At 34.0% G+C, this 26,106-nt stretch overlaps 1 protein-coding gene across 2 annotated transcripts; it reads right to left on the reverse strand.

The window, feature by feature from the left end:
• Positions 1 to 467: 467 nt before the first annotated feature.
• On the reverse strand, positions 468 to 19,072 carry LOC126829479 (thyrotroph embryonic factor). 2 transcript variants are annotated; one of them, XM_050559384.2, is made up of 5 exons: positions 18,863 to 19,072; positions 7,142 to 7,528; positions 5,744 to 5,830; positions 2,280 to 2,362; positions 476 to 1,583 (listed from the first exon to the last, which is right to left on the reverse strand). In XM_050559384.2, exons 1-5 carry the CDS (start codon positions 18,945 to 18,947, stop codon positions 1,356 to 1,358), a joined length of 870 nt encoding a protein of 289 aa, XP_050415341.1. In that variant the 5' UTR covers positions 18,948 to 19,072; the 3' UTR covers positions 476 to 1,355. The 2 variants fall into 2 exon arrangements, with proteins under 2 accessions (XP_050415342.1, XP_050415341.1); XM_050559385.2 differs by lacking the exon at positions 5,744 to 5,830 and having other exon boundaries at positions 468 to 1,583.
• Between the last annotated feature and the right edge of the window lie 7,034 nt (positions 19,073 to 26,106).

A 26,106-nucleotide genomic window follows, 5' to 3' on the forward strand; every position in this document is an offset into this window, starting at 1 on the left:
ACCTCTATATGACTGACTGAATTGATGAGTGATAAGAGATACACGTCCGAATTTCTGCTCACTAATAATTCCTTCCAAGACCAAAAGTTGTTGTGTGAGACTGTGAGAGGATATCTGACAATTCATAAAAAGAATTGACTGCCACTAGATAAGAGAACACGAAAGAAAAACAGAAAAAGTCTGTGCATTACCATGTTTTTATAAGGTATAGAATGAATATAAACAAGGGAATGTACGGACTAGTTCTATTTTTCTTGTGTTCTCTTATCTAATGACATTCAATTACTTTATTGAATTGTCAGGTATCCTCTTACAGTCCCATATAACAACTTTTGGTGTTGGAAGGAATTATTAGTGAGCAGAAATTCGGCTGTGTATCTGTAATCACTCGTCACATCTGTCAGTTATATAGAGGTATGACCCGTGTTTTCCTTTGGCGTTCGTCACTTCCGATTCAGGAAACCTGTATTACTCAGCTATCGTAGCAATGATCTCTGTGTTAAAATTATATTTGGAATGTGTTTAACCAGCTCTATCACATATGTGATAATGACTGGCACCAATATTGTCCTTTAAGGTTGACATATGGCCATCTTTAAATATCAGTAATATATTGTTGAGAATTAACCCATAACAATAGCTGCATTTACACCAAGAACTGATACACTGTCATTATTTATGTTGTCAAGCCAAGAAATACAGCACTAAATAACCTGACCTTGATGCGATATAAACACAGCTATTATATAAATGTTGTAGTATCTCTGTCTGAACATATATAGTACTAATCATACTGTACTATTAAGTACAGAATTATACGAGACATCACTGAAACGCAATAACTAAATCAACAGACATACAGATGTGACATATACTTTCATAGGTCATTGTTGAGTGACTGATGATTACTTTGAGCATACACATTGGTATATAAACTATATCCATACCACAATTACCGGTAATTCAAATTTAGATGTTCATTTAAGATAAATATCATATTTTTCACTGGATAAAATCCACATGCAACAAATTCATAAACCGTATTTTAAAAACTGAGTGTATGAAAAATCTCATGCATAATTTACAATGTTATTTTTTTCAGTACACATTATTGGATATGTATAATTTAATGAATTATGATCATACGATACATATTTATATCATATTAAAATACGGTGATAAGGAAAATGTGAGTGAAAATTGCCTTCTTTATGTTTCTACTATTTTTCCAATTTCATAGAACCTATACTTGTAATAATGAATGACAATATTAATAAATTACTAGACCTCAATACGTGTCAAATATAGAGTGATGTGAGGAACAGTAATGAGGATGTACACCAAACATAAAACATTTAACTTGTTTCATATTTTGTCAATCTGTGCTTCAAGTGATGGTTCTCTTTCTTCAATTTTTCCATTTCTGCTTTCATTATGTTATTCTCTTTTTCCAAAAATGCTGCCCTCATAGCAATCTGGTTCTCCTTCAGTCTACGGGCATCTCTTGACCGTTTGGCGGCTGTGTTGTTTTTATTTCTACGAGCCCAATATTTATCATCCTTTCTTTCATCTTGTACAAATACCTAAGTAAGGAAACAAAACAAAAGTTTTAAAAAGGACAGGAACTTATTAAAGAACTTGGTTTCCTCTTGAGAAAAAGGAAATGAATTAATCAGAAGAGTTTCTGAAATTTTCAAGCAAAAACTTGTTTTTGTCTCTCAGAAAACTGAACCAGTCTAACACTTTAGCTTTCTAGTCAAAATATCTGTTAATTAACAGAGGTTGTTAGCAAGAGAAAATCTGAGCACAACCTTAAAACTGTTGTTTATGTAGCAACAAATGTAGAGTCATGAAAGCCTTCAAGTTAAACGGAAGATGTGTAGACAGTATAGTTATCTGACAGTTGTGTTGAAGATAGCACAATAAACCAATTATTATTTGTTTAAAAATCCAAAGAAAAACGCTTGGCTTTGACCTCCCCATCTCTCCCTCCTAACAATAAGGCAAGGTGTTTTTATTTCTATAGAAAAAATTCCTATTTTAGGTAATATTACAATTATCAAACATGCATTATGAACTAGCCAAAAAGTCACCTTTTTTGGTAGTCCAAACTTAGTGCACCTGGAATACAAAATTTAGTTAGAACAGAACCCCACTTTTAGTGGATTTTTTTTTTAGTTTCTCAAGTGTGTCCTCGAGTGTTTTACATTTGACATATTGTATAGGACTAGTGATGTGTTTAAACTTTATTACAATTTTGTAAAACATGAACAATTTACCTTCTTTGACTTTTTAATGAGAGGTTGGGGTTTCAGTTCTTCTTCAGTAAATGCACGTTTACGGGGATCAAACATTTCTTGACCTACAATATCAGATAAATATGTTTAAAATGTGATTGATTAAGCAGAACATATCCAAGATAAATAATAAAATAAAATATTCTCTTTGCGGCTCTTAACATTGGTGTCATAGGAAACAAACGACTGGAATTCAACATTTATAAGGACAACAACTCATTGATACAAATCAGGGTTAATCTATACATCATGGAATATCTATTTTTGTCTAAATAAACTGCAATTCTGACGAAAGACATGGACCTTTATATTTCATCTCAATTTCTACCTAACAAAGAGACATTACATGTAGTTTACTTGAATTTCCCTGGTCTCAAAAATGGTGTTTAGTTGTCACTGCACACTGATAAATAAATGAGCAGAAATCAAAGTTTATGTTAATTTTCGGAATGATCTACAGGGTTTAAGTGTAAATGAAAGACATCCAAACATGTTAAAATTAAAAGATGAAAGATGCCGTTATCAATTTCCCATGCCCTTGAATATGTTTTGGAAGGTAGAAGGACAAACATTATTGCCAATGGTTCAACAACTTTAACAACCAAATACCAATAGTATTCTTATAAATATAAGATACTTAGTAAATAGTATTAATATAATCATTCTAATTATGCTACCAGTTTTGTTTAGAAGTACAAAGTTATCAAAAGTTATATGCTCAGTTCTAGATGTATGAATGTTGCAACTTTTATAAAGTTTCTTAAAGATACATGTATCTTGAATGGTTTTGGGGTTCTAATCAGGAATAATAATTACGTATACCAAAACCTAAGTCAATATAACTATTATGACCATACAAACAAGCCGTTTCCTTGCAAGATACATGTATGCCTACGTTTTACAGAGATGAACAGAGTAAAATCAGGGTCCATAATCCAGGAAGTTACAGTTCAATATGTGCAGATATCAAAAGGATATAAACATATATTTTAAGTTTCGTCAAAATCAGATAAAAATTGTGAACTCTAGAGGATGCACAACCTTGGTATTATATACTTTTACACTATCTGCATACAAGGAGCGGCCATTTTGTTGGGTAGATCCGTTTTTTCACGAAATTCGAATTCAACCGTCATTATGGTGAAATGGTGATATATTTAAACTATTTTTAAAATCAGATAAAAATTGTGACCTCTAGAGGCACCACAATCTAAAGACAAGATTTTTCGTACAATTAGGAAGTTACAGTTCGATATGTGCAAATATATTTAAAGATTCATCAAAATTAGATAAAAATTGTGAACTCTAGAGGGTCCACAACCTTGGTATTTACACAATACTTTTACACTATTTCCATACAAGGAAATTCAAACTCAATCGTCATTAGGGTGTAACAATGATATATTTAAATGTTTTTCAAAATCGGGTCCACAATCTAAAAACTCCATTTTTCGTCCAATCTTGGGCCATAATCAAGGAATTTACGGTCCGAGATGCGCGAATATCGAAAGGAACTGAGATCTTTGGGTTATAAACATAAATTTCAAGTTTCATCACAATAGGATAAATATTGTGACCTCTAGAGTCTCCACAAGCTCAAAACATGGTTTTACACACAATCAGGGGCCATAATCCATGAAGTAACAATCCAATATCGAAAGGAATCAAGGTCTTTTGGAGATAACTTTTATTTAAAGTTTCATTAAAATTGGATAAAAATTGTGACCTGTAGAGTGTCCACAAACAAATTGTGGACGGACGGACAGCAGCGACAACAATATACATCCACATGAAAATGTGGGCGTATAAAAATTAAGCTAGTTATAATGTGAATCTATGATCTCTATTTCCTATAACAATGAATCAATTTTCTATTGTCCAATGTCATTAATGAATGTCAAGAACATTTACAGTATCAGAGTTGAGTACTTGATAATTGAGCCAAATTTACACTTCCAAATTCAACCGGAAACATTTGAAGTCTTGATGTGTCACTGTAATAGGAATCCCATGGAAACTACAATATTGTGCAAAATAAGTCTCTAATAGGAAGTTCAATGGCTCAAATCCATTCCGTATTTACAAAGTCATGTAATTGAAATTTTTTTGATCTTTGCTGTTCACAATGTAATAAGACTGCCATCAGTTTGTTGTGGGTGAACAACCTTTTCTACCTATTGAATCCAAGCCAGGGGGTTATCTAGCATTGGTATTTTGATTATGCTTTCTTAATTAAAGGGGCATTATCGGGGATCAGATAAAAAGTTGACAGTTCTCGCTATAATAGTTAAAAAATAGGTAACATATATAGAATATGCTGAAAATTTCAGTCAAATTGCTCCAACCTGAACCGAGATATTAGCTTTTGAATTTTAGGTTAGATTCCATCATTATTATTAAAGTCGGTACGAAAAATCCAAAGACTCGATTATCCATTTTTACGTTTCATTATTTCTCAAAGATAGGTTGCCAGGGAATGAAACATACGCCCACAGCTGCTAAATTGTCCGGGCAGTCAACAAGAGTTGTAGCATATTTTACTTTTGTCAGTAATGAAACATTTATAATACACTAAAATATGATTAAGAGTAACAACTCATTAAGTAATTATCAGAAAATTATTAGAATTTGTTTGGCCCATGCTAACATTTAATATACAAAACATTTAATATCATGGATTTAACTGTTCAAGTTATCAAAAATCATTGAAAATCAATATAATTGTTCGTCTCAAGAGTTTAAACTCTGTGTATCAATCTAAAGTCAATCGAAACGAATGTATACAGATGTAAACACGGTGTATAAATGTAAAATCAATCAGATGATAACTACATGTATAGTCCCTAAAAAGCATCCACAAGATTTTTCAAAGTGATCAAGGGCCATAACCCTGGCAGTAATTATCGGAAAACGTTGAAAATCAATAGACTTCTTCGTCTCATGACTGTGTATAAATTTAAAGTCAATCGGATATTAACTTTAGCCTCGAGAGCTTCCACAAGATATTTCAAAGTGATCAAGAGCCCTAACTTTGGCAGTAATTATCGGAAATCGATGAAAATCAAAAGGCTTCTTCATCTTATGACTTTAAACACTTTGTATAAATTTGAAGCCAATCGGATATTAACTTTAGCCTCTAGTGCATCCACAAGCAATTGTTGGCAACGACAATGTACAACCACATTTCAATGTGGGCGTATAAAAACTGATGAGGATGTTTTTTTTTCTATTATTTTCTGAAATAAAATAAGGTCATGTAGCCTTTATATATGGCTTATAATAGGTTGATGTGTGTAAAAAGTTTCATGATGATATTGAACATCCTAGGACCATAATTACAAATGAGAGACAATGAAACCAGTTTGCTTTTTTCATAATGAACATGATTCCATGCAGTTGTGAGTCAAAGTTTGAGAAAGAAAGAAAATTGATGTCCAAATTTTTACCTGGGACAGTCACTAACTGTAAATCCTGGGGGCTTACGTTGAACGGTACATCAGCTACGACTGGGCTGTGTGGAGGAGACACGCAGGCTACAACAGAAAGTAATGAGACTTTGTCAAATTTAAAGGCAGTTAAAGCCATTCCCAACCCTACCAAAAGCCATTTCTATCAAAACTAATGTCAATTTAAACAGTCCTTACTTTCTCAATGTCATTAATAAACAAACTCTGTGTCATTTGTATTTGTGTTCATGATAAAACTGCAAACTTACGAGTATATTATAAAGATTACTATAAAACAAGAAAAGAAGGCAGACAAGAAATTGATGCATTAAATGAGTGAGACCTTTTGCCAGTTATATTAATCTTAATACCCATTTCTCTAACACAAGATAAAGAAATTTGGAGTAGTAATCAGTAGTCTAATATCATCAAATAAGACAATAATCAGTGATGATTAATATATAAAAATTAGATAAGTTAGCTTAACCAGACCAGGATTAATACATTTTAGACAAAATTTTAACTTATTGGATGGGTTCACATTTTGTACAGAAGTCATATCTCACACACACTTAAATTGATTGAGTGATGGGTTGATTTATAATTTGGAAAACATAGCTGGTTCTATGTGAAAACAAAATATCACCAGATCACTTATGATAGGAAAATTACTATTGCATCATTAATTACGTCATATTTGACCAATTAGATAATTGAAAGCCAAAACCCAAGGGTAGAAAAATATCGGAGCTCTGGGCGATCGGTAAACAGCTATTAAATTCTTAGAGAGCATAGACTATGCATATTCAGGAGAGACCGCTGAGGTTCAAGAGACACCATCTGGATTGAGTAGACCTCATTGATTTGTCAGAGAATGATATGATGTAGTGTGTTCCATCAGTAAACCGATCTGTAAATTAGGGGGTGGAGAAAATGACATGTTGACTTAAAGTATTGTAATGTAACCTAAGCTTGTAACCTATGTATCCACAAACTGATGCTGTGTTATTCCTGGTAGATAAACGTCTTAACTACTGAGATAGTAAGAAGAAAATACATGTGAAAAAAGGTCCTAGATATAAGAAAAGAATTACAAATATAACCAGAGACAATACTAGACAATCACAAGGCTAATAAAATGTGTAGCAGAGAAGGGAGTATGCGCCGCACGTTTGGCTGTGGAGGAGTTTTTAGCATCTGTGCTTTCTACGCCTGACCAGCGGCGCATAGCACTGCATAGTGCTGCATAGTGCTACAAAGTAGCCTACAACTCGTCACATTAATTTTAATAAGCTTTTATGTTAACTTCCTTCAAGTCACATTAAATTTTTGATGCATAAATTTCTTGTCCTATACTTTTTGATCATGTAGAATAAGCTATACAAACATGCTACCTACCTGGTGATATAGCTGGAGGTGATGGAGGAGGATTAGAATGACATGGAGATCCCATCACTGATGAAGTTGTAGATTGAGGAAGATGTTGTGTGGTCTGTATTGGGCTAGGAGAGAACCGTGGCTGTATGTTAAGAGGAGGAGTTGATATTTGTTTAGGTGACATTTGGGCTGGAGACCGATTCTGCATCTTTGCACTGGAATCGGCCAGTGCTGCCAGTTCCTCATCTCCTAAGGGGATTCCATTTTCATGCAAGAACTCGTCCAAATCCATGTACTCCAAGTTAAAATCTGGATCATTGTATGTTTTATCCCACAAGTTTGGCCCAAGAAAAGCTGAACCAAAATCATACTGTGCTCCTTGTTCTCCCTTCTTTTTATCTTTTCCATCTGAAATCAAACCATTAAGTTTAAATATTAAGTTTTGTGCACAAATAACGTCTCACTGTAGTAAAAGATGACAGAAGTTTATCTTGAATAATGCATAAGCAAAATATAAAATTTGGGATTTTAGAGAGAGCAGGAAACACTGGACCTATTTTAAACTTTTCTCCCAATCTTCAGACCAATGTGGTATGCTATTAGTCCACCCTATGAAAAATTTACATTGTTTTTTTCTCTCAGTCTGTCTAGTTGACAACTATCATATTTCTATCTATGAACATCAAGGCAAGGATACAACAATTTTATGACCTTATTTTTGTAGTGATCATTAGTCTGAAGCCTTCTGGCATTATTACATTGGCCCTCACGCATATTCTTCAATCAATATTACAAGCATTATTAGTTCATTAGCTATTGTCCTACTGACTATGGTTAAGTGACATTTTTGATTAGTTAACTTTTGAATCCAGTTCTTAATTTAACTTTGATATCTGCAACTTTCCAAATTTCTATGTATTCCATCCACATCATGAACAAATGTGATGACTGTCGTATAATTCAACTTAAAATATGTTCATTGATTTCATCGTTCTTGGAAACTGAGCAATTAGGCGGGGAGGGATAACGTTTTACCCCAAACAAATTGCAAAAGAAATCAATGCAGTTTGGTTCATTGAAACATGTCAGACAACAACATATTCAAATTCGGCCAAGGCGAAATGAATTAATTAACATAATTCAATATAAAAGTCTTCATGAAGTCTTGGAGATTGATATCTCGTGACAGTGTGTTTTAGTGGTAGGAGAATAACTTTTGTTTACAATTCTTCAAACACTTAGTGTTTATAGCTCAGCGAAATGTGCCTAAAAAACGAATTTGACCAAACAAAACCCTAAAAAAAATTTCTTTGAAAATGGCTGCCAAATTTAGTAATAAAATGGCATTTTCCCCATATGTCTTTTATATGGTTTTCGATGTCTGTGAATTTAAAGATAAATTTTGATAATCCAACATAGCAGTGATTCAAAATGGAATCCAAAATGGCAAATTCTATGTTAATCATCATTTTCTTCATGTTGGATATGACATTTTCAGTCTATCCCTAGAAGTGATACCACAAAGGCTGTAAACAAAGAATGCATAACCATTTCTGAAGTAATATTAGGGTGCAAATTCTTAACAGCTGGATACTTTTACACCAGTGAAGATGGTGCAAAAATACACCAAATGAAGAAAATTGCACTAAAAAAAAGAACACTAAACAGATGTTTGGATTTCTTATATTTATTTTGAACCCAAAATAGAATTCAGTAACCCTAAAAACCTTATTAGATATATTTTAAAAACAATATCCACATGAAAAGAATCACCATTACTGGTTTTATTATGATTGCCGTTTAAAATTTACATCATCTGGGCTATTCAAAGTTAGTTTTTGGTGATGGAATTGAACTTAGTAACCTCAAAAACTTTACATAAGACATATCTCAAACCATATCCAAAGGAAAAAAATAATGACAATTAATAAAAATGAGGCCATTGTGGACTTCATTCAAGGGGTCATTTAACCAAATGACATTGTATATCATGTGGAAGATACATGTATGTCATATGTCATATCCAACAGAAAAAAAGCCCTGAATAATTTAAAATCTGACATTTTGAATTCCATTTTGAATTTCTGTCATGTGTCATATGTCATATCCAACAGAAAGAAAAACCTGAATTATTTAAAATCAGATATTTTGGATTCCATTTTGAATTTCTGTCATGTTGGATATTCAATAATCATTTTTGAATTCAGAGATACCGAAAACCTTATAAAAGACATAGTAAAAGTTATATCTTACAAGATAGTGACTGGTTACAGGGACAATGCCATTTTATTACCAAATTTGGCAATCTTTTTTTAAAAAAGATAGGTTGCCAGGAAACAAAACATATGCCCGGGCAGTCAACAAGGGTTGTTGCATATTTATTCTTTTGTAGGTAATTGGGGGCATTTACAAGACAATTTCATACAGATCAGTTTATAAGGGCCTTAACTCTGGAAGTAATTTACAGGAATTTTGAAATTTGACAGGTTTTTTCGTTTTATTATTTAAACAAGCCAACAGTGAGGCTGATGTCCCCCGCCGAAAGTCCAAAATAAAAAAATGACACATATTAATTAATAGCACATTTTTTTTTTCAAAAGTATCAAGCAATCAAACTGATTGTCAACTATACACTAAGTTTCATCACTCTCTATCAGATAGAATCAAAGTTATCTTGTCCCAAAGCATCGACCAATGAAATTGCTTAGCTTTAGCTCGAAATGTTAATCATTGAACTCAGTCAAGACATTCACCTAATGAACATCTACATCAAATTTAAATATTCAACCTCAATTAAAAGCAGATTTGTTATGTTCCAAAGTCTTGACCAATCAAATTGCTTATCGCTCCTTAGTCAAAGCAGTAAATTCTCATCATCAAACTTAGTCAAGGTAATGATATAATGAATCTATAATGTTTCATCACTTCCACTTAATTAAAACTAAAGTTATCGTGCCCTAAACCATCAACCAATCAGATTGCTTATCTCTGCTTACCGTAAGCAGACAATGTTCATCGTCGAACTCCATCAAGGCATTCACCTAATGAATGCCTACACCAAGTTTCCAAGTTTGAACATTCTAGCTCAATTAGAAGGAGTGTTATTGTGTTCCAAAGTCTCGGCCAATTAAATTGCTTATCGCTCTGCTTACCCTGAGCAGAAAATGCTTATTATCGAACTTACATATGTAGTCAAGGTATTGATGTAATAAAACTATACACCAAGTTACATCACTCTCACTTAATTAGAAAGAACTAAAGTTATCGTGTCCCAAAGCATCAACCAATTAAATTGCTTATCTTTGCTTACCCTAAGCAGAAAATGCTCATCTTTGAACTCCGTCAAGGCATTGACCTAATAAACACCTATACCAAGTTTGAAAATTCTAGCTCAATTAGAACGAGAGTGAATGTGTCCCAAGAAGTGTGACAGACAGACAGGCAGGGGACAATAATACATATAAATTTTATTCAGATAGGATGATAACTTTTGTCATTTGAATGTTCACAAGGTTCAACAAAGTAAAGCAAGGACCATAACTCTACTCGTAATTGACGGAAATTGCTGAAATTCAATGGGCTTCTTAGTTCCACTAATTTAAATAATCTACATACAGATCGGATGACAACTTTTGTCATTTGAGCGTTCACAAGATTGAACAAAGTGAAACATGGGCCATAACGCTCAAAGTAATTATTGGAAATTGCTGAAATTCAACAGGCTCCTTTGTTTCACTGATTTAAATGATGCATTTAAATTTCATACAGATCGGATAAATTTCGTCATTAGAGTGTTCGCAAGGTTCAACAAAGTTAAACAAGGGCAATAACTCTAAAAGGGATTATTGGTTATTCTTAAGATTTTTGCTGACTGATATTCTGAAAGCTGCTTTTAGTTGCTGTAGCCATATTGTTACATAATCTGCAACTTAATTGTATTGCTCTGGATATTACTTGTTGTTTTGGCTCTTTGATGTATAATTTAAAATATATATTATATTAATCTAAACAAATTGTTTGTTCAGATGTTTGAGTAGATTTCAATACAAATAATCAAAAGCATCAGACTTTCATCTACGAAAGTATGACAATTTAACCATCGATCATACAGTTGGTGGTTCGAATCTCATGGTTTGGATTATTCTATTAAGATAATCTCTGTTTTGAGAGTAATGGATATATTTTGTTAAAGATCATTTCATTGAGCACGCTGATAATCCAAGAAAGCTCTTGGACAACTACAGCTTTTAAAAAGTATTTCTTTCATGACTTTTTGCTGAAACAGATACTAATGTATTTTAAGGCTGGTAGAAAACACTTTATGTATGAAAAGATAGGGTGCCAGGCAACGAAACATCCGACCACAGAAGCTAAATCCCCAATCGGTAGCATATTTATTCATTTTTATAGGTAATGGGGGGCATTCACAAGACCATTTCATACAGATCAGTAAATTTGAGGGTTCAAAAGGTTCTACAAACTGAAACAAGGGCCTTCCTGAACTCTAGAAGTCATTTACAGAAATTTGTTAAAATTTGATAGGATCTTTCGTCTTAATATGTAACTTGTAAGTAATGCATATAAACTTCATACAGATCGGATGATAACTTTTTTGTTAGAGCGTTCACAAGGTTCAACAAAGAGGAACAAGGACCATAACTTTAGAACTAATTAAAGGAAATTCAATAGCCTTCCTTGTTTTACTAATTTAAATGATACATATACATTTTATACAGATCAGATGATAACTTTTGCCATTTGAATGTTCACAAGGTTCAACCAAATTTAACAAGAGCAATAACTCTATACTTAATATTTGGAAATTCCCAAAATTCAATAGGCTTCTTCATGTCACTAATTTAAATGATGCGTGTAAATTTCATACAGATCGAATGGTAACTTTGGTTGTTAGACCATTCACATGTATGATTCCTCGTTTAAGTAATTTAAATGATGCATATAAATTTCATACAGATCAGATGATAATTTTTGTCCGAGTTCATAAGGTGAACAAAGTGAAAAGAAATTAACAGAAATTGTTGAATTTCAATATAATTCCTTTTTTTTACTAATTTAAATGATGCATATAAATTTCATATAGATCAGATGATAACTTTTGTCATTCAAGTGTTCTAAAGGTGCAACGAAGTGAAACAAGGGCCATTACTCTAGAAGAAATGAAATGAAATGGGGTTTAACGTCCTACTGTTTTGCTCCTAAACTGGGCTAATGAAGACGGGCATACGCCATACAGTGTGCTATGAGGGAAATTTTGCTCAGGCAGTGGCGCTACGGCCTACTCTTATATCGAATTCCAACTGCCAAGGGATCTTTTACGTGCAAGCCAATTTGTACATGGGACCTCGGTTATTCGTCCCATCCGAATGACTAGACAGCTGTCCCTGTCAGGCCCACCGTCCTGCATCACTGACATGGGGAAACCACGCCCGAAAATACTCTAGAAGAAATTAACAGAAATTGCTGAAATTCAAAAGGTTTCTTTGTTTTACTGATCTAAATGATGCAAATAAATTCCATACAGATCAGATGATAACTTTTGTTGTTAGAGCGTACACAAGATTCAATAAAGTGAAACAAGGGCCATAACTCTAGACATAATTAATGGAAACTGCTGAAATTCAATAGAAGTCTTCATTTCATTACTTTAAATGCTGCATATAAGTTTTGTACAGATCGGATGATAACTTTTTTCACAAGTTCAACAAAGTGAAACAAGGGCCATAACTTCATAAGAAATTAAAGGAAATTATCGAAACTAAATAGGCTTCTTCAACTCACTGATGTAAACAACATACATGTATATCAATTTCAAAACAATCAGATGATAAATGTAGCCTGTAGAGTGTTCACAAGAAATTGTGGACGGCTGACAAACGGACGGCTATACGGGCAGACCCCATTTCAATATCCCTCCCTAATTTGATTCGGTGCGGACAGTCCCAATTTTTTTTCCAACTTGCTCTCCTTAGTATAAACCAAATGTGCCGTGCCTGAGTCTGGTCCCCAACTGCTGTATAAAAATATCATGATTTTCTGAGTAATTAATATCTTCTGGTTGAGAAATTATTTTCTTCCTCTGCTTACTGAGGTTTCTTCCTAGTTACCGTAATTGTTTTGTCATGTTTCATATAACTAAAAGTTGTATCCTATAATAGATATTTCAATCATGTCTATTAAATTACAAGTACCGTGTAACAATATTTGCATTGAATCCCTAGGTATTGATTGCATTTGTAAAGCTTTGATTTCTATATGTTCAAGGTTATTATGTATTAGCTGGCCTGTAGCCAACTTGTGTAACCACCAAACTCATTTAAATACTGATCATCAATTAAGACAATAACAGGAAATTGATCATCAAAATGGTACAAAATTACAGAGAACTGAACTTTAAAATTTACTGGAGGTAAAACTTTTTGATTTTGGTCAAAATAAAGTATTAAACTAAGTTGATCTGATTTAATATGTTATTTCTATTAATGATTGATCAAACTGTATACACTGTAGCATCAAATATTAAAGATTATACCGAGGTCAATTTTATTTTCAGCATGATACCGACTGAGAGCCAGAGACCACAATGCCTCCCCTGAACATGCAATTTTTTTTCAAAATCTGACATTTTTATCCTTTCATATCCACTAAAAAAATTTTTTTTTTTCATCATTATGCCACTGCCCGAAAAATTTAATGATTGCCCGAAAAAATTGTTTTGCCCGACTTTCCAATATTCAGTATAACATGGTGTTTTTTGGTAGTTTTCCGGTGTTTTTCAGTGTTTCCGGTATATAGTATTATTGCAGTTGACTATACATGTATATCCAGATGGGCATTACTCATGGATGTAAAACAATGACACAAAATAAAATCTCAAAAAACAAATTAATATATCCAATTAAATCAGATATTTTAATTTTGACCCAAATGAAAGAAGTCAAGAGTCATTTTAAGTCAGCATGACTAGGAGAATTTCAATGAGTAACTACATGTACTGATACAATCAGAATCACTCATTGTATGTGGGTGTAGATTTTTATCTTTTGTTGTATGTCACATATTTACAAAGGTAGTCAAGTGTAGCAATAATACCCATTTGTTTAAAGAATACATGTACATGTAGTATAAGGGTATAAAAAGTACAAATAGTTATTAAACATTTGAATGAAAATGCAAGGAGAATATCTTGAATGTAAATGCAAGGAGAAACTGAATTAACAAAATTAGGGCTTCCTAAATGTGTCTGTAAAATGTCTGTTTTTTTGTATCTTTTGTCAGCTGAGGAGGCGTAAAACAGAGGAATTTAGAAAGTAACCTTTCTGTACATGTACTTTGTGACTGAAATGACCTTTATAATAATTACAGGATGTGTGTAAGATATACCATGTTAACAAGTTTATAGGTGTAGTTCCTGTTCCTTTGGAATCAATCATTAGTTATGTCCTGATATACAGGATTTAAATTAGCAGATCACGATCATTCACTTTTTGGAAAATATCTAACTTTTCACTACTCGGTCCACGTCAAAATGTACTCAAATTAATTATCATTAGTCTCTAAACATCATTTGAGGGGTTATAAACCATATTATTATGAAATAATAAAAACTTAATTGTTCTGATTTTTCAAAATGGTTGTTATGACTAAAACTTATGTTCATTCTGGATACATTTTGTGGTCCATTTAATTTACATGTAAGCCTGTTTATCTGTTATTTTTGAACATACAATTTGAATATATATGTACCATAAATTATATATTTCTTTTTCTACATATTACAAGTGAAAATAAATATATTTACCACACACTGATATTTGTATATTATTAGATATTTAACCTGTGGATATGTATATACATGTACACAATAATAATTTGTTGAATCATAGTATTTGTCTGTATGAAGCCTCGAACAACGTTTTTGGCAAAGAGGCAATAACTCTGACACAAAAGGTCACAAAGTGACGAAAATTGATAGGGTTCATCAGCTTATGATCCCAGCGCAGCATGTCAAATTTGAAAGAAGTCTGTCAAAAATTGAAGCCTCTATCTAGTTAACAAGGTTCTGGAAAAAGGGGAATAACTCGGGAACTACAAAGTGTGGAGCATTGAAAATCGATAGGGTTCATCCTTTTGATGACCCCAATGCTTTACACAAATATCCTGTTAAAGACTGTAGCCTCTGTGTGTGGACTGGCATAAGTGACAACATATTATGTCCACACTGAAATGTTGGGGTATAAAAATTGAATGCAAATGACTTTATATACAATCGTATTACATTATGTGCTTTTAGACCCATTTTCGTCTTTGAAAAGGGCACCATCACCCAGAGAAAATCTTGTCAGATATTGCATCATATTAACCCCCCCCCCCCAAATCCCTTGCCTTATAACTTATAAGAATTTGTACTATAAACTCATAGAATTAGCATAGAAATATGGACATGGACTCCATATTGAAAGAGTGACGTTGTCGTGTTTATTCTAATTCTGGTTTGGTCAGTCATTTTAAGTTGGGAAAGGAAAGAAATACAATGTAATCATTGGATTTTTTCAAATCACACTGTATGGTAAGGTTTCACTTTCATTTCAATGAGAATTGGTTTATTATATGTTAAGCTATTTGCAGTACACTTTGAGGTCAGTTTAATTGGAATATTATTGGGGGATATAGTGATAAACTGTGTCTGTGTCTAACATATTTGATTATTGCATTATTTTTCATAGTGCAAAAAAGCTGCTGTTTTTAATAAAATTTACATTTTGTAATTAAACAGGCATTATGTCAGAGGTAAATCTGCCTATAGTATTGCATGTCTTTCTTTGGACCTTAAATGTTATATAAATTTTTAATTGGACATTTATTTACATAATCAACTCTCGATGCCATGAGATGGCTCTGATTTTGATATGAAATTTTCAATATGTTCCTTTTGCATTATCTATTTTTAAAATATTATAGCGAGAACGGCGCGCTCTGTATCAAAATCTTACATAATGCCCCTTTAATCAGTACCACAGAACATAAACCAGCAAAATACACGAAAAAGGTCACAAGAAAATTGATACCCCCCTCGTCTCTGTAAGAATGGATGTTAGCTTTACAAGTTGCTAGATGTCTTTTCTTTAATGGGGTCACCAGTAGAATCTACCCAGTGTCTTCAAACAACCCAACACCAATTTTTAGAAAAGTGATGTGGATATTCCTGTTCAAATATTGACAGATTAAGTTATAAGTATGTATTTACTAGTATGTCATCTTCAATAGAAGGCTTGACCTCGCTTAAACTCTGTACATCAAGCAAAGACCAGCTTAACTGGAGCGGGGCCCTGGACCTGACTACAATTGTGGGGTCCCTTTTGAATGGCATACATGCGTAACACACAATTAAAGATACATTATTTAAGATTTAGATAAAGAGCTAGCCATTCTTGCTATAATAGTTCGAAAATAGATAATGTAAAATGAATAATTTGAAAATTTCATTCAAAATTACTCTATTGCGAGCGACAATTAATTAGTTTGAATATGTTTCTAGTCCAAATATATCATCAAATCACCCAGTTTATACCCGGGAATGTATCTTTAAATCAAGATATGGCTGAACTCTTCTAATCTATTTAATATCGGAGAAATCCCATGCCATCAAGAGTTTCAAAGTTGATGGTTCAATCAATGTCAAGGTTGCTGGAACTTTTCCGCTATGATTATTCCTTGACCCACTTCACATCTTAGTCCAAACCTTTCTCACTTATGTTTCTGTTCTTTCATTATGCTACTATGGTTGTTTTCCTTTAGTTTTCCGAGAGTTTTCAAGTTAAAAAGGCTGTAAACGAAACTTCCTTTATGTGTTTGTATCATAACGTACCTAAAAGTTTGGCAATTTCAGACTAATCTAGCAATGGCTAGATATTGTAAAACTTGCTGTCCTTGCTTCAGGAACATGCTGGTATGATGACTATGATGAGTTACTGGACAGCATAATATATAGTATGTAAATACAGCGTGTATTACAATGTGTAGTTCAAATATGTATGAACTACATTTCACCATGGACCTTTATAATGACTACTAAGATGCTCTCTGGTCATGTTTTATTTATAGTAATCATTAATATACAGGTAGTTAAGTAGGACTGTGAAGCGAATCATAAAATGAGAACCCTGATGCCAAGTACAATACATGTAGTTACATGTATAAGTGATGCATGGCCATGTTCCCCTAGTAGTCTTTTTAAAGATATATTATGGGAGATTTTTATAAAGAGTTAGCCATTCTTGCTATAACAGTTCAAAAATAGATGCTGAAAGAAGAATATATTGAAAATTTCAGTCAAATTACTTTATTCTGAACATAGTTATCACCAGTGAAATTTTTGACTAGAAATGAGATTGAATTCCATCTTCACCGATTCTTAGTATGGCCAATCGTTTGTTGACAGGCGTTAACTCCACCTACATAATCTCTGCTGTCTTTTGTCTGCTGTCATCATATATATCCGAATTTGTGTTTTAGGCCTACTATTTTGGATTTTTATAACAATTTGACAAAATGAGTGAGAGGGTAAATTTTCATTCTTACTTGTATTTTGGGCATGCATTAAATCAATTGAATATAGGGCATAATATTATAATACAATTATGATAAATCTATAGGTAGGGCCTATACACCAGTGCCGTTGTGCTTATTGGGGAAATAAAAATATTTTTATTGATATTATTAAGACGGTCTCCAGGAATTGTATAATTTGTCATTATCTGTGTTTAGTTTATTGCACTTTAAATAGTTTAGATGTCATTTGTTAAGGCATCGCTCAACAGCGGCCTCGCTTCGTATACTCTTATCATTTAGCCTCGATCCGGGAGTATGACATCAACGTAACAGTTAATCTCCGCTCACGACGCCATTTAAAAATAAATCAGTCAACGAAATCCTGTTTAAATCCAAGCTGAATCCAAGCCATCCGTGGGTCTACAGAGTTGATTTTGTGCTTGTTGTGTAAATAAAGATCTAATTTATAATTTCTATGATATCTGAAGCCTAAATAATAAAGACTTTCAATAATCAGATTTAGCTCTTGCATAATGTATGTTTAATACAGAGTATACTTTCTACAGAATTATATTGCAATTGGTGAGTTTGATCCAAAGTTCTGCAAAGCCCTACTGGCCCTTTAATATTTTTAGAATTTATTGTCCTGGTGAAAGTCACAATTCCCCTTTAATACACTTATTAACGAGTTCTGTATATTCGGTGTGTAACCAGTTAAGAGTTCAGAATTCCTTTAAATTTTTTGATGAATTTCTTCCTTTTTGTTCAAAAAATAAAATATTATACCGTACTACATCTATTTCCTCTACTACAGGTCTCGTTATTTTGACAATTGATTAGAACTAGTTGAAAATGAGACAGGTCGAAAAAAAGTAAACGTACGTAAAATATGTACACAGTTACAGTGGTATGTGGTATGAATCAGTACATGTATACCAATTCATGGTAATAATATATAAACTAAAATTTATTATTTCGGTTGTATCTTTAGTTCTTATATTCGACACCCGTAATGTCATTCCGCGGGTATCAACTAATGAACTATGAACTAATAGTTGCTATACTAAACAAACTTAATTAATTAGGACACCAAACCAGAACATAGTGTTGGTGAGTTCAATAATAAACTATTGACGCAAGAAACATAACTGTACAAGTATAGAGGTCACTTACTTGAACTGAGAAGCGGGGGATTTTGGAGGTTAGGATCCTCAAGTAAGGCTTTTAGAGTCACACCGCTAGATCCATAGTTCATCATTTTGGAACAACGTTGTCACTTTAAAATGAAATATAATCACAATGTATGTTTAACACATATGAAATATCACCATATACCAGAAAATAATCATTAGTGGATTCGCCTGCGCACTGATAATTCCCGTGGTCTCGGTCACCAATCAGCGCAACTGTCCTATTTATCTTTCATTTCATTGGCCAATTCTTGACGTAAAACTGTAGTCTCGTTATACATGACTACCAGTGTGGCAGTATTGACAGGGTCATGGACGACTCACGTTGCACGACAGGTGATTGCCATTTTCACTTTCTCCCCTGCAGCCTTTTTTTTAACGAAATATCAGAGCCTATTTTAACATGCGTGGAGCATTTCCGTGCTGTGATGTGCGAAAACAGTGCTCTTATAAATAAAAAGACTCACTCTCAGAAAGTTTCAATGTTCGGAAAAATGTTCTTCAATTGCGGTCATTGGTATGATTGATTATACATGAACCACACCCGCAGTCTAGTTTGCATTGGCATAGGGGGTCAATCTCAGACCACAAGCTAAAGACGCGACTTTTCGTACCGACTTTTCGTACAATTAGGGGACATAATCCAGGAAGTGACGGTTCGTGAATATTGCCAGGAACTGAGATCAGTACCGGATCTAGGGTGGGGGGGGGGGCAAAGTGAGACAAGTGTCCCACCCCCTCCCCCACATTTAGGGGCCCCCCACAATTCTGGGTCATACTAATACTTTATCCCGGACGGAGCCAACCAGTACCTGGTCTGAGGGACTGGTAGGTACCAACAGATTTTCGGGGCCCCCAGGAAATCGCTGCCTAAATTGTCTCAGATGCACCGAAATTAATCCTAATTTTAAAAAAAAAATCCTGAAGTAAAACACCCCAGGCACTCAAGGGGTTGGAGTACATACTAGTACGATCCGCGGCCAGTACGAACAATTTGAACAAACAACAATAGGACCCCCGCACAGTTGGTATGTCCCGGGCCTCCCACAAGGTTAACCCGGCACTGACTGAGATCTTTTGGTTATAAACATACATTTCAAGTTTCATCTAAATTGGATAAAAAATTTGACCCTTAGCTAGGGACCGCAACCTAAAATCGTGATTTTTCGTACAGTCAGGGTCCATAATCCACGAGGTTACGGTCCGATATGCACGAATATCGAACGGAACCGAGATCTTTGGGAGATAAACCTATATTTCAGGTAACGTCAAAATGGGATTAAAATTGTGACCTGTAGAGTGCCCAGAAACAAAATGTGGACGGACGGACACGCGGGACACGACAATATACATCCACATGAAAATATGAGTGTATAAAAAAAAACGAGTGTAGCCGAACATTAATTAGTAGTAGATATTAATGATTAGGCTCTACCTACTTTCTGTAGTGTAATTGTAGACTTAAGGGCGGATCTAGAGTGGGGGCGCACTTTAGAACCGGATCCTTGTTTCAGACCACTGGAAATGGCATTTCCGGGCTTCTAGTTTTCTCAATTTTCTAATTTGATCTTCCGAATGTAACAGATTTATAACAAATTTGTTAAAACTTGTAATTTTTGGTATAAGTAAAACACGTAAGCTAAATTTTGCCCTTGCTTACCGTTTTTGCATTTGTTTCCAAATTGTTTTTAAATAAAAGCTATGCCCATGGTCTATCTGTCCAGTGACATTACGGGTATTTTTGTTGTCAATGACCAAGGAAATAAACTTATATATTCAAATTGCCAAATAACCCCACGATAAATTAAACAATAATTATTAGAGAGCGTCATCCGCAGAACCGGACTACGCTGTCTGCGTGTGCATTAAAGGGTCGTTTATGCGACCAGATTATTGTTCCTGTGAAGACTTTCTCCAGAGCTAAGTTATATTTTGTGTATGATGTGAACCGAAGTAGGACCGCATTAAAAAAACAGTATATTGATTTTGAGATATGGTGGCCATTCAGGGCAGAGATCTATTCCCGAAGTTCTCTGTGTTCTGTGTGCAGAAATTAGAGTGTTCACAAGGTTCTACAAAGTGAAACAAGCTACATAACCCTAAAAGCAATTGTCAGAAATTGTTGAAATAAAAAAGCTTATTCGTCTTCCCAATGTAAACAACATAAACAAATTTCAAAACGATCAGATGATAATATATATAGTCTGTAGAGTGTTCACAAGACATTGTCGACGACAGACAGAGGTGACTACCATATACGACCACATTGGATCCAATTTGAAGGATCACTATATAGCACTAGCACCAATTTTGCCCCACAACATTTGTGGAGGCTTCGTCCACAGAACCCCCACGGAACACTTGCTCTGGTGGTTCTGTTGCAGACCCCTTTTGGGGGCTTATAGACACCCCCCACACTCCCGACCCTGAGCCTCAAGCCTAGTCTGTTCGCGGCCTCTACACGGCGATCGACCTTGTCACTACCCCGATTCAAGAAAAAAAAATTCCGAAAAGCCGTCTCAAATAATTGTTTATGGCGCCCATGGCCCTGCTTATACCGTAAAAACCCTGATTACAATATATAAGCTACACATTTTCAGTAAAAAACATTAAATCTTTTTCTGATGACACTGTCTGCTGTCAAAAATAGGTCTACAGTATTTATCTGTTTAAATGTATTAAATATTCTAGATTTTTTGTGGGAGATTGAAGTCAAACTATACATAATATTATTTACTCGTAGTATTGAAAGGTTACTAAACAAATATTACATGAGGTGCCAGTTTTGTCACCTCGTATTACTTATAAATTTAGGAAATAAATAATGAGGTTTTAGACAACTTTCACAAATAAATATTCTCTAGCTTCATATGTCCACAGGCCAGGTCAATAAAGGTGAAACATTAGTTTTATTCGAAACACGTGTCGTTCGTATCACGTGTTACCTTCGCTATCTTTGTCACATTGACATATTTTTAGTGTATATCCTGTACTTTAGTAAGGGAGTATGGAAGACCAAATGGGACAATATTCATGATTCTAGTTTCTACATTCCGGTTTGAACATTTTAGACACGAACGCAACATTCTAAACTAATGATTCTTGTTTCTACATTCTTATGTCAACATTTCATGCACAAAATCAACATTTTAAACAAAAAATTGACTTTATGTTTCATTTTCGGCGTTTTATCGGTAACTTTTATATATCATTAAATATTAAAATTAAAAAATAATTTCTTAATTTTTCACGACAAAGAAATCAATTCATTGGTTTCTAAAAGTATCTAAAAAAAAATCTGGAATTTGAACTCTTATGAAAATATTTTCTACGTTTCAAAAAGTCTTGAAGTTAAAATCTTGAAATGAAAATGCCCAGAAAAATATAATGAATTATCAACATTATTACACCAGAGGGCGTTAGCGTATGTGTACAACTTTGATACAGACTATAGATTAGAAATCAAAAGTAGATTTTTCCACTCGAAACACGTGTAGGTCTAATTTGCAAACACTATCCTTTAGTTATAGTTAATATGAAAAAGTAAACAAATAATAGTGAATAGATTCCATTTAAAACACAGCATTACCATCTATTTTTGCCATATTCGAAACACGTGTAGGTCTAATTTGTAAACATATGAAAAAGTAAACAAATAACAGCGAATATGTAAGAAAGGCCTTTGTCCTAATTTTTCTAGCTGTTTAAATTATAGAAGTTATTTGTATTGTTATTATATTATATTATTAATTTCTGTTTCATGCAACTAATTACGTGTACTGTTAACACAGCAGGGGCCCACTTCCACTCGTGGAAAAGTCTACTTTTGATTTCTAATCTATAGTCTGTATCAAAGTTGTACACATACGCTAACGCCCTCTGGTGTAATAATGTTGATAATTCATGATATTTTTCTGGACATTTTCATTTCAAGATTTTAACTTCAAAACTTTTTGAAACGTAGAAAATATTTTCATAAGAGTTTAAATTCCAGATTTTTTTTTTAGATACTTTCAGAAACCAATGAATTGATTTCTTTGTCGTGTAAAATTTAGAAATTATTTTTTAATTTTAATATTTAATGATATATAAAAGTTACCGATAAAACGCCGAAAATGAAACATAAAGTCAATTTTTTGTTTAAAATGTTGATTTTGTGCATGAAATGTTGACATAAGAATGTAGAAACAAGAATCATTAGTTTAGAATGTTGCGTTCATGTCTAAAATGTTCAAACTGGAATGTAGAAACAAGAATCATGAATATCGTCCCATTTGGTCTTCCATAAAGGAAATGGGTTCAGCTAGGTTGTGTCTAAAATCGCGTACAAAATTTGACCGCTGTATACGTAAAAGTCGAATTTAATCGTCATTTTCGTCATTTCACCCATGTGTCCCAAGTTGTGTCGTTCTTATCCGGGATAGAAGGGGATTTCGCGTTCTTAAGTTAGTGTTATGTTCTAGTGGACCAATAGTGAAACTTTTAACGAAAAAATAATTTTTGTACGCGGAAGTCGAATTAACTCATCTCTCAGTGGGGTAAAGGGGATGTTCTTAAGGGAGGAAGGAAGGGTCGTGGGTCTTCTTAAGCAACGTACGTTCGAAACAAGTTACGAGGGAACTTTGAATCGTCCACATGTTAATTGTATAGAATTATCAAGTTTTACTCATCAGTCGTTTATAATTATTTCTTTACCCAATAATCAATTAGCTTTGTTCACTGATGTTTTTGTAATAAAGTAGCCTCGTATTTTTTGTTGATTGGCGTTTAGACAACATTTAATTGACTTAGTTTATAGAGAATAGTTTGGGATATCAAGTATACGGGGTTATTCAAATTACCGGTAAATGCGCTAATTGCTTGGGTCGTCTTCATTTGTCACGTGAGCTATACTCTTCACAAAAAGTAGGGGATATTGAAATGCAAATACCTATGCAGGTTGTGATATGATAAATAGTCATGGACACTTGACATGCTTTGCGAGTATGTTCACAGATGAAGAACTTGTCGCCCCAACAGAACCACTGAGCTGCACATGCGACACGCAATAGCGCCATACACGTGGGAGGGGTTCATTGTCAAATTTGAAGGGTGATGAAAACTGCCGTGTGCTGGTTTATCTATCCATGTTAGCATTCCTATCGGTTCTTGCATAAGATTTACTGTTTAGCGTATCTTTGCTTTAGTGTGTTACGTTTATTTTCATCGGGAGACGTGTTCGTCGATGTCAACGTCAACCGACAACACTGCAAGAATTGGCCGTGGCACTAAAGGGGAGTGGGTCAGATTGCCCCAAATCGTGATTGGACGCTTGATTAGGCGCATACCACGACGAATTGCTGAATGTCTGAGGATTGGTGGAGCAATTACTCATTATTAAGAGCGTGTCCACGAGAAAACCATGCAGAAGGTGCTAAGGCTTCAATCACAGATTTTGACCAAATTTGGTTTATAAGTTGGGATAGTCCCAAAACACATAAATGTGCAATATTAGATAAATCTTTCAATTCCTGTATGAGAAAATTGAAAAAAACATTTTTCATATGGTGAAATCGCCAAAATCTGTCTTTTCTCAAATACCAACTTTGGCAAGTCCTTACACCTTTACTATACGTAGCAGAAAGACCAAACTCACACAATTTATCGATGACTCAGTGCTGTTACCACAATATATTAACGTCAGACGATTCTGGTGATCGAGATCTGTATACGGACTGGATATCAAAGCCTGTCTAAATTCCACATTTTTCGTCACCCAAAGTTTGACGACCTATAGCTACTTCTTTCATGGGGTGGGTTTAAAAAATTTATGCTCACGTGAACAAGCAACCTCCCAACATTTGACACAAAAAATAAAAATGACCGGAATCGACTTGACAAAAACTAGGTAAAGGAAACAATAACCCATGAAATTAATCTGTAATTTCCCTATTTTGGAGATAATTAACTGTATAGATAAAAAAACTAACAATTTATTTTCCTTTTCATTCATATGGTGTTTACTACCAGCCCTAAGGTACATTACTATCTGTTTTATAAAAATATCTTGAAAAAAAATACTTTCAAAGGCCTGTAATCGTTCATGGCTCATCTGGCGTCGACGGGAATTGACTTCTGCAGTTGTCCACGACCTTCCATTGGAGTTTCAACGTGCTCAATCTTAACAAACATATCCATTACTCTCAAATAGTCATTATTTTAAATAAAATAATCCAACGAAAATGAAAATTCACCTAAAAGTGAGATTCAAACCACCAACCCCATGACTTCCCCCGACCCACCCTCTCACCGAGTTGCTTGTCCCAGGGCCCCAAGGTCCATGTCGTGGTCCCTGTTCAGGGGGTTTGCCTACGGCCTCTCTTATTCTAAATCCGGCCCTGAAGGTGCAGCTGACGGTGCCCGAGAGCTGTAGCTACCATACTACACTGTTCAATGTCACCCACTTCGACGCAATTAAGCTTCGTTGCCGTTAATATTTAAGCTTCCACATTTCTGTATTGTAGAAACCAGTGGATGTGTCCCAAAATGAATAGTGGAAACATGCTCTGAAATTAAACATTTTGTAGCCATTTTCGGTAACTTGTTTGAAAATGAAATCTTAAAGAGACAATACAACAAATATGTTAAAGGGACAATACGACAATACCAAATATACAATAAATACAAATACACACTTATATAGAGTACAACATGGTACAAATAATGGGTATGGATATGATGAAAACGTATAAAAGTCAAAAATTGTATTTCTGTAATTAAATTTGAAAAAAAATGTATCAGAAAAGCTTATTTTTAGCACTTTTCAATAAGCTGTATATTTTAAGTATGTTGCATTCCGGTCATTATTTTTACACCTATGGATACTATGTGCTTAGCACTTCAAAACCATCCAAAGAAATTCTACTTGCGACCATGAAAGAAAAAGTTACAGTGTATCTTTTTCTGCACTATAAGGACAATGTGAATATGGTACCCTAAAACAAGTCCACACAAAATTAGTATGTACTGATTTTTTTTTTTCAAATTAGTGCTGGGGTAGAAGTTGACAACCCGCTTTATCAGACAGGGTCAAAATTAGAAGGTTGCTATTCCATCATAGAATGCAGTCTGTGCTTAAAAAAGGTGATAAATACACATGTGAAACCCGCAATTTTACCCATAAAATGAATTAATTCCTGTACGGTCCTTTAGAGCGACATCAGCCTGTAACCACTTCAGCATGTTAAC

The sequence above is a fragment of the Patella vulgata genome, chromosome 8, assembly GCF_932274485.2.
Source record: "Patella vulgata chromosome 8, xgPatVulg1.2, whole genome shotgun sequence".
NCBI classification, from domain to species: domain Eukaryota; kingdom Metazoa; phylum Mollusca; class Gastropoda; family Patellidae; genus Patella; species Patella vulgata.

Bases quoted from the DNA above. Each gene is read 5' to 3' on its own strand.
- LOC126829479 (XM_050559384.2), bottom strand. From the start codon at position 18,947: ATGATGAACTATGGATCTAGCGGTGTGACTCTAAAAGCCTTACTTGAG. The intron at 7,529-18,862 runs GTAAGTGACCTC...GTTTGATTTCAG, and splicing joins TCCCCCGCTTCTCAGTTCAA to ATGGAAAAGATAAAAAGAAG. The intron at 5,831-7,141 runs GTAGGTAGCATG...TTTCTGTTGTAG, and splicing joins ACCTCCAGCTATATCACCAG to CCTGCGTGTCTCCTCCACAC.